At 34.4% G+C, this 9,615-nt stretch overlaps 1 protein-coding gene across 1 annotated transcript; it reads right to left on the minus strand.

The window, feature by feature from the left end:
* Positions 1 to 747: 747 nt before the first annotated feature.
* Positions 748 to 8,109, minus strand: LOC131930107 (ATP synthase subunit gamma, mitochondrial). The gene is made up of 7 exons (XM_059286475.1): positions 8,015 to 8,109; positions 3,224 to 3,264; positions 2,982 to 3,113; positions 1,897 to 2,098; positions 1,666 to 1,809; positions 1,368 to 1,588; positions 748 to 1,092 (listed from the first exon to the last, which is right to left on the minus strand). Exons 1-7 carry the CDS (start codon positions 8,059 to 8,061, stop codon positions 992 to 994), a joined length of 888 nt encoding a protein of 295 aa, XP_059142458.1. The 5' UTR covers positions 8,062 to 8,109; the 3' UTR covers positions 748 to 991.
* Between the last annotated feature and the right edge of the window lie 1,506 nt (positions 8,110 to 9,615).

The following is a 9,615-nucleotide window of genomic DNA, read 5'->3' on the forward strand; positions in this document are numbered from 1 at the left end:
TTTTTAATATTTTCGGTAACTAAACAAAAATTTAAAAAAAAGCATAAACAATTTGGTTTTCACGTGTAATGGCAACATAAACAATGGCATCCTGCTATTTGATAGGCTGCCATAAATTTTACTGTACACATTGTAAGCAAAAAAAATGGAAAACTAGGTCATGGGGTTTAAATTTGCATTGTTATCTGCAAAGTTTTGCAAAGAAATAGTTATTGATCACTGAGTTACTGTACAGCCAATTAATATTTGTCTTACAGAAGTGAAACATCTGGTTATAACTTAGGCTTGATGAAAATAAATAGAAATGTAGCCTTAAACTCAACAAATCATTTTCAAGTTCTCTGGATTTGCAACTTTTATAGCATTTATTTGATTGATTTATTCTAAAAATATAAAATTTCTAAATTAGTTTAAGGCGCAAGTTTTTATTTTTTTTATTATTTTTACAATCTAAATCTAAAAAGGCATGTCTTATTCCATGTCAACAACATGATGGAAGGATTTTTGTCAACTCACTCGCCTCCATTACCAGGTTAGCAATAACAAAATCTGAGATGATAAATCCGATCTAAGCTTGAAACAAGTTTTTGTTACCAAATGTGTATAGGAAAACAATTACTGACATAATGTGTGCACTAGTACTATATCTGATGTCACACAAGACTAATCACCAGAGCAACTAATACAAATCTATTAACAAGTTTTACATACATTCTATTCTAAAGAGACAAAAATTGAGAAATGTCATAATTTTCTTAAGTTCATAATTTATTTGTGTCTAAATCCAGTCTTTTTGTAAACAAAATTCAGTTAAAATACATCAATAAACATCTTCTGAAGAAATGGGCTAAGATCCCAAATCTCTAGAAACCAATCTACAATAGATGTTTGTTGCCACTATTGCTCCAGTAGAACAAACATCCCATTCAAACAAACTTTTTAATTAAGATAGCCACCATCAATTAGCTCATGGCAAGTGAGAAAACTACAATTAAAGAGCAGCTGCTCCAGAAATAATTTCAATAAGCTCCCTTGTGATGACAGCTTGCCGAGTTCTGTTAAAAGTCAGGGTCAACTTGCCAATCATTTCACCTGGTGAGATACAGGTACAAATATTCAAGTTACAAACCTCCCAGTTCTAGAGCTGCAATTCACCCAGTACTTCATTCATACCAATCAACCATTGCACTCAGTGCCTAATTCAAAATTTATCAATCAATCATTGCACTCAGTTCCTAATTCAAAAGTTACTGATCTCAATCATTGCACTCAGTTCCTAATTCAAAAGTTACTGATCTCAATCATTGCACTCAGTGCCTGATTCAGAAGTTACTGATCTCAATCATTGACAAGTCCTGTTAGCTTACCTGCATTTTTGCTGGCAGCGTCCATAGCTGTCATTCTGGAACTCTGCTCACTACAAGCACCTTCTTTCATGGCAAAAAGAATTAAGCTGGCCAATGAGAACTCATTGTAACTCCTCAGTACTTCATCATCGATGCTGTCATACAAGTTAAACTTCTGAGCACTTTGAACTGCATCAGGATTGTACAGTGGCAGCTCAGTGGTGATGTATGAAATCACACTCCTGTAATGGACAACAGTTTACTTGTGTGCTCAAACAATTCAATACTTTACCATAAACAAAGCAAGAGCGTGACTTACTTGAAAGTGTTGAAAACAAGCGCAGCTCTATCATACTTATAATCAAGGTTCATGATCATATTTGCAACCAATGCAGCATCACTAAAAGTTGGAGGTCTCTTGCCATAGTCATTAAAGCTGTACAGTATATTTGATGATAAAGTCCTAAAACAGAACAAGCCATAAAGTTAGTGTGTCCAACCAGAAGGAGAGACAAACATTATATACAAGGAGATTTTGTCAACTCTTCACCTTTGTAAAATTCCTTTAGCTTTGTCTCCCACAACAATAAATTTGGTTTCTATCCCAGATCCACCTTCTTCAATTTTTGCCTTGACATACTTGACTACAGAGGAGTGAATACCACCACAAAGACCTCTGTCAGAGGACATCACTACTAGTAGTTGGTGAGGCTTGTTTTTCTCATCAGCAACCTCTGCCTTCTGGTAAAAAGCTGAGGAACAAGTCAGATAAGAAATGTGACAAGTCCCTGTCAATGAAACCTTGTGTTCCAAGTAAACATTGGCTGCACCAACTGTACGCAATACACTCAGACAGACCTCATAGTAAATGCACCTATAATCCTGTTCATCTCTCTTTTTGTTAAAGTTTACCACCAGATTTTTAAAATTAAAATCTTGTACAAATAATAACCTTAAAAAAAATGTTTTAAACAATTTAAGCCCATAAAATCCATCATGAGTGAATGTGTTTTTTAATTATATTTTGTTTCGATATAAGTGATGCTGAGCATTTATTTATTTTCTGTAGTTCAAATAGCTATAATGCGAGTGTTTTCATCACTTATTTACCAAGGATGTATGTCTTTTCATGTGCAAATAGATATGCCCATCAAAGCTCAATCTGAAGATAAGCTGTTAAATGTAAATAAATCTCCCCCCTCCTCAGTCAAGTTGGCCTTCATTAGACCTTTCTTTCTTTCCCTCCCCATAAGGACATCATTTATTAAGATTCCTTAGCTCCCTTAATCATAGTCTAGAATGACCAAGTCGGTATTGGGATGATCTAGGTCTAGACAGGTTTCTCAAATGGTGCAAACCACTTCATCTTTTAAATTCTCAAGTATTACTTCATATGCCCTACCAAATGTCAGGTGTGAAAGACAAAGTATTACTGCCAAGTGTAAGAGACAAAACATCATTTTATATGGGGCCATAAGAAATCTGATGTATAAAAGACAAAGTATTACTTTATATGCCTTAAAACTGACAAAAAAGGATACAACACTTTTTTAAAAAAAATTATGTATGAATAATTTTTTTCTGCATACTAGTTTCTAACAATGAGTAAAGAAATACTAGAATCATCCAAAGTACCTTTAGCACCAATACCATATTGACGTGCAGGTTTCAACTCTCTCTCAGCCTTGGCATATTTAGCAGCTGACACCATCTTCATGGATTTTGTAATTTTCTGAATATTGGTTACTGACTTCAGGCGCAGACGAACTGTAATATAAAATTAATGTTAGCTAAGAAACAAAAATAGTTTAGGCTAAGGTTACTAACAGTAAACTAAAATGCTAATAGAGTTTTACTTAAGAAGGCAATAGACTTACTTTCTTTCAGTGTCGCCATACCACGAGTCTGTATTTGGCCACTAAAAATATAATTGTATCACTTATTAATTTTTGGACACATTTTCAAATTTAAAAAATAGAAATAGAAATATTTTCCACATGCCATCATAATAAATAATCAAAGAGTTCTCAAAATTGAATTAATCAGTGATGTTTAAAGATCATTGCTCAAGTATAATAGAAATAGTTTATTTAGATAATGATAGCATTTTCATTTTTCTGACATTAAAATTTCTAGAGGCATCATTCTGGTATATATTGATACTAACATGTAAAGCTATGTTTGTGAAAACTTAATAAGCAATATTTTTGCTAACTGTTATCAGCTTGAGACATGAATATTAATAACTAATCATGGGACTGAGTGGTCTAGCTAAACAGCAAGTCTCGAGTTCATATCCAGGGTTCGTCAGTAGACTGTCTCTGAATTCACCCAGCTCTGATGGGTACCTAACTCATGTTATGGAAAGTAAAGGTGGCTGCTTTCTTGAGGGGGTGTAACCTGGTTGTGGCACATCGCATTTGGAACTTTAAATTTCTGTGTTTTGTGAATATATTTATACACAACCAGCATGCTATGCTTTTGAAAATTGATAAAGGATAAGCATACCAAGTTACAAAACCTGCAATCTAACTAATAATTCATAATTTTAGTTTAAAAAACAATAAAAATGATCATCAATGAAGAAAGCGTAAAAATTTTATTTTTAGGCATGACATAAAAAAGTCATAAATCTAGCCAAATGATTGGATTCACTTTTTCCTGCGCCTCGTTTTCACCAAAAAAGGTTTTTAATAAAATGGCATTATTGAGGGGTGATAATTACCACAAACACATCTCATAAACCCCATAAATTATTACCAGTTAATTGTAATGTGTGTTAAAGTGTTAAATTAATACTTTACAGTTTATGATGCACATATTCTGGTTTACGATTTAAGCAATATTTCAGAGTTATTTGATTTAAAAGACAAGAATACATAGAGCTATTTTCACTTACGCGCCGCTTGCGAGAAAAAGAAATTATGTCAAAAGTACATATGGGAATTCTTAAATAAAAGACTGAAATAGAAACGGATAGTTCAATTTTCTAAAATTAACGATGGCATAGTAATCAATAGTTTTATCCCTCTACTGTTCAGTGAAAGCAAAACTGGTCGCCATTTTAGTAAGCGCATGAGCCGTGAGATGCCACAAAAATGACAAACCCAGAAACGTTGAATCAAACTACCTACATAAATGAAACTTTGAAACATTTTTGTAAATTTCAAACATAAATCCTCCTACAAATGTGAAATAATTATTAAAATTTAAGACGTCACCTGTTTTTCGCATTACTAGTTGCGATAGATTACCCTACTAATTTCTAACCATAGAACTAGTCCAGATTACAATACTACTAACAACCCAACACACCTATTTTATGGAAGAGTCGGTAATCTAACGTTTTAGGTACGTAAAATCGCCAGTGGCTAGAAATGTACGAAAAAGTTACCTCATTGTCAAGGCTTTAATAGAAGTATATTGTGATATATTTTTGTCAAATATTATAGATAAATGAATAATAAACCTAAATCAATGGCTAAATATATCAATATAGGCAAGAAATTAACTTTAAACAGCAGTGTTTGCGAGCAGGATTTGCTATATAAAAAGCGGCCATCTGTAAGTTAGAGTGGCTTCCCCTGAATCTTGCGCTATAAGTTTACAATAAAAAAAAAACATGGCTGCCGTAGTAAACGAGCATTGTTGCATCTGTTGGAAACATCGCTAGTCTTCATTTATTACTGAAATGTTTTAATTCAATTGTTTAAAAACAGGTAGAGTAGATTTCCTCTGCACGGTCAAGCCTTGTAGCGGTCATCGTCTGTTTATTGCTTCGTATAATAATTGTTTGGATGTTTTATATGAAACTACCGGTATCTGCTGTACGCATGTCCATTTCTAAATATGTCCAGGTCAAATTCTTTTGTTTTCCCTTCTGGAAGACAAGTTTTTAAATTTTAAAGTTGAGGTATGACGTCAGCCGGTGATCCCAGTTCCCCGGATGAAAACACTAGGTCCGGGATGAGACGAATAAAACCAACCAATCAAAGCTGTTTATAATTAGGTTAAGTATAAATAGCTTCTACATATGTGCGGGACACTGTAAATACTATAGCTAAGGCTACTAAAGCAACCTGAGAAGTCAAATGGGGGTGACCGCAGATTGGCTAACGATTCGGGTCGTTTATCCTCGCCGCTTAACCAATGACTTGAGCTAGAGTAGCCTAGATTTGGACGCTCTATATTTCAAGCTAAGTCTAGAATCTGTATAGTTTATACATTTTTCTGTTGTTTTAAATTATTTCGATCATCTACTTCTTCTTCTAGAACTAGTTTGTGTGTCCACATACAAGCATGTCTAAGCAAATGTTAGGTGTTGTCTTGTTAGTAATTGTTACGTCCCTTTGTTATGATTATTAAAGTTGCGTCCCTTGAGTTATCACTGGGTCATCCGTGATGTGTAGTTAATAAATTTAATTAAAGTGTTTTTTATTTGGTGTTGCAGTCTATTAATTAATAATACAATCAACAACACGTTTAAAGGTGTAAATTATTTATTTTAGCTATTAAAATTGGATTAAGATGTATAAATTACGATCGTTACGTGAGCAGGAAAAGGTGACCGCGGGCAAGAAAAAAAGGGGAAAAAAATATCGCAAGAAGGCTTGTCACTAAAACATGAATATCTCAAATACTATGCGTAGGAATACAAAATGACTCATACATATTAGAGAATATTATTAGAATAATATGACACTTTCAGTTTGTTTCTGGGTGAAACGGTTACAAAATAGCGCCCGATGAAAATCGGGAGTTCGGAACTTTTTTGCTATGTGTGACCGCGTTTGGAAATCTACTCTAGATAGGCCTAAATGAAACAAGGAAACATTTTTGTATTTTTCAAAACATAAATCCTCAAAATGTGGAATTATTAAAATTTAAGGAGTCACCTGTTTTTCACATTACTAGTCGCGGGTGATTTTACGTAGAATCTACCTAAAACGATAGATTACCAATTATTAAATTTAAGGAGTCACCTGTTTTTCACATTACTAGTCGCGGGCGATTTTACGTAGGTAGGGTTGTCGGCATCCGCCGAGTTCGCGGTAAAAACATGACCCGAAATCGCCCATTACTTTCTGATACCGGACCCACGAGATTTGGTTTTGCATACTAATAAGGTTTAAATTTATGGTAATTAATTAAGTTTAAAAGGTCATTTCCTAAGGTTAATTAAGAAGTAGAGTGGTTGTCCCTTAGTTTTAATGGCTTTGCGACCTGATTGCATGCTGTCTCTGCTTTGGTCTTCCCCCTGTATCAAGGTTAGTTTCAAATACGTTGGAATCTCGATTTTTTAAAAGATTCCTCTAGATGAGAGTAGATTACTGATCAGACATATCTTAAGTAATTGGAAATGAAATTTGTTTTTGGATATTTTGACTCCGACATTAGTTATACCCCTCCGAACGTAGTCACTGTATGTAGGTCACGCTGCCACCATTGTTATATTTTTTCATCCCGATCTTCCTGCCTTTAAGTTTGATCAACTAATAACAGCAATCTTATGGCATGTGCAAACAAATCTAATTTTTTATTTCAAAATATATTTACATACCCATCTTTAATTTTTTCAGCTCTAGTTCTAGTTTTCTAGAATATGTTTTTCCTAAACATCCAATTTTGTCAGACTAGACTCTAGACTGACAAGAGTCAGACCTAGATCTAGGTTACCTGTCTGTTGCTATACACTAACATTGTGCTAACTGTAATTTTAAGTGTTCAAGTTCTACTCACCCTTAGATATAGTTATATGCTGAAAATCAGAATCTATACACAATACACACATAAAAACATTGATCTGATAACTTCATTTCACTTATTACAAAATGACTTTTATATGGACTCTACTTCACCTGCCCAAAATAACAAGGCAGTTATAGACACATTACAGTGTTCATGTCATTTACTTTCATTCACTGTATTTATATAAAATATTGCTTTAGAAACATTTTCATATTTGCGCAGCAGTTTTATAACAAAATGGCTTAAAGATGGACTCTACTTCACCTGCCCAAAATAATGAGGCAATTATATGCACATAACAGTGTTCAAGTCATTTACTTTAGATTTCTAACTTTGTAGTTCTTTCATTTGCTGTATTTATATAAAATATGGCTTTAGAAACATTTTCATATTTGCGCAGCACAGTTTTTTGGGGTTATGGGAGGAAGCCAACACAAAAATATAAGTTCTGTATTATTTTTATTAATTTCAACAGCATTTACAAGTTCTATATATCATTCTAGTTAAACTCTGCAAATATGAACAAAATACAACTGCAAGTAAAATAACTATGCTCAATTTATTCAGGTATACCATGACTTGTCACAATTGGCCAATGCAAAAGCAAGGGGATTCCACCCCTCACAAAAAAATTTGCCAAAAAAAAACTATTTGAGCTAGACAGAAAATCTTTTTTGTTTTGTTTTCATATAGTTGAGCTCTACAAGAATATGTAATTTTTATTTTTATATGATGATTAGTGTTTTTTTACCTAAATCCCTAACGTAGGCCTACCTAAAACGATAGATTAGTAGATTACCGAAGGGTCTATCATCGGACACCGGTATCTAGATCTATAAACATCCAAAACTTAATCTAGATCTAGATCTAGATCTATATATTTATAAATATGATTTTTAATAGCGAATGAAACAAAATACCATTGTGGCACAAGTAAAGGTGCTGCCCTTGACAAGATCGCCTCCATCTTGGTTGCAGAAGACCCGGTAGAGAAGTACTAAAGTAAATGCCGAAAGTAACCCAAAAGAAAAAAGAAAATAGTCGATTCTTAGTAAACGGTAAAAAAAGAGTTTTTATAGGCCTAATTATTTTTTAAATAAGCGTTTTTTATATGCACTCAAAATAAGAAAATCAATCGATTTTTCTTAAAATATATAATAAATAATGTACCACAATACAAATAAAGAAAAGCGTAGGTCTTTCGTAAAATATTTTAGTAGGGCTGGGCTATTCAGTGCAGATCTCACTCAGCCGTTCATATCTCACATTAAATTAAAAGTCATTTTAATGGAATAATTTCGTCTTTACAGTCAAGTACTTAGCCTAAACTTTATCTATTTAAACATCGGTCATTTTTCTTTTAAATTACTATAAAGATAGACTGAATATTATGATTAACAGTCACAATACAGTATTATTATTAAGACACAATACTTTTTATTCCCCCTCCCCCCAGCCCCCCCCCCCCCTCCACCACCACCACCACCACACTTGACATCAGTGCATCGGCCCCAGAAGTCAATGCGAAGAAAGGAGTGAAGAAAGGGTGAACGGAAAAAAAAGTCACATAAAAAAAAATACAGAAAAAAACGCCAGCTTTTTCTAGGAAACAAAGTCACCCAAAAAATTCACAAAATCGGCCTTGTCCGTCCAAAGGTAAAACTGATACCGCACGACAACTGCTACTGCTTTGTTACTTTGTTCAACCTAGATAATAATTTAAAACTGCAATACTAGTATCGAAATGTTCTAAAGACACGACCAAAAGTAGACCAAATAAGTTTGCACCTTCTACAAAATACACGCAAACGCAAACACAAACACAAAAGCAAACGCTAACACAAACACAATGCAAACGCAACACAAACACAAACAGAAACGCAAAAAAAAAACGAAAACACAAACACAGTCTAACCCGGGCCGCCAAATCGGACCCTGCACGGGCGCCGGAAGGACGCCCTGGTTTCACATTCGTTTGTTGGCGTATGCGAAAGAGGAAACACTTTACCGACGATCGGGGGCGGAACTACAGTGCCGCCAGACCCTGCAATGCGGGGGGGGGGGGGGGGGGGGGGGGCAGGCCGACAGCCGACCATAATCAATTTTTTTATAGTTAAAAAAAAATTCTTTCATTTTTGACTTGATGGTTGTTTTGTAAAAAGAATACTGTAGCTGTGGTTGGATTACTTTTACTCTATAGACACCATCCCGAGTCCTTTTTTCTCCTACAATCAAACACACGTTGTTGTCGGCAAAATTCTTTTGAAAATAAATCAAAGTCCATCGCGCGAGAGGACGCTAGATATTAAGACGACTTTTGCTTGTTTATAGCATTGTTTACGGCCCACAATCCAATGTGATTTTATTTTACTAATTTTCTTCTCTCTTAAATTTTTGGCAAAGAGTGTCGCTTTCCACCCACCCGCTCGGACAGTCTGCTATCTTACTGATCGGATAGCGATACAAGAATACGTGATATTTAGTTCTCTTTAAATGCAGTGATCCAGGTAAGATGTAACGC

The sequence above is a fragment of the Physella acuta genome, unplaced genomic scaffold, assembly GCF_028476545.2.
Source record: "Physella acuta isolate Inbredline_101_S28 unplaced genomic scaffold, ASM2847654v3 ptg001718l, whole genome shotgun sequence".
NCBI lineage: Eukaryota > Metazoa > Mollusca > Gastropoda > Physidae > Physella > Physella acuta.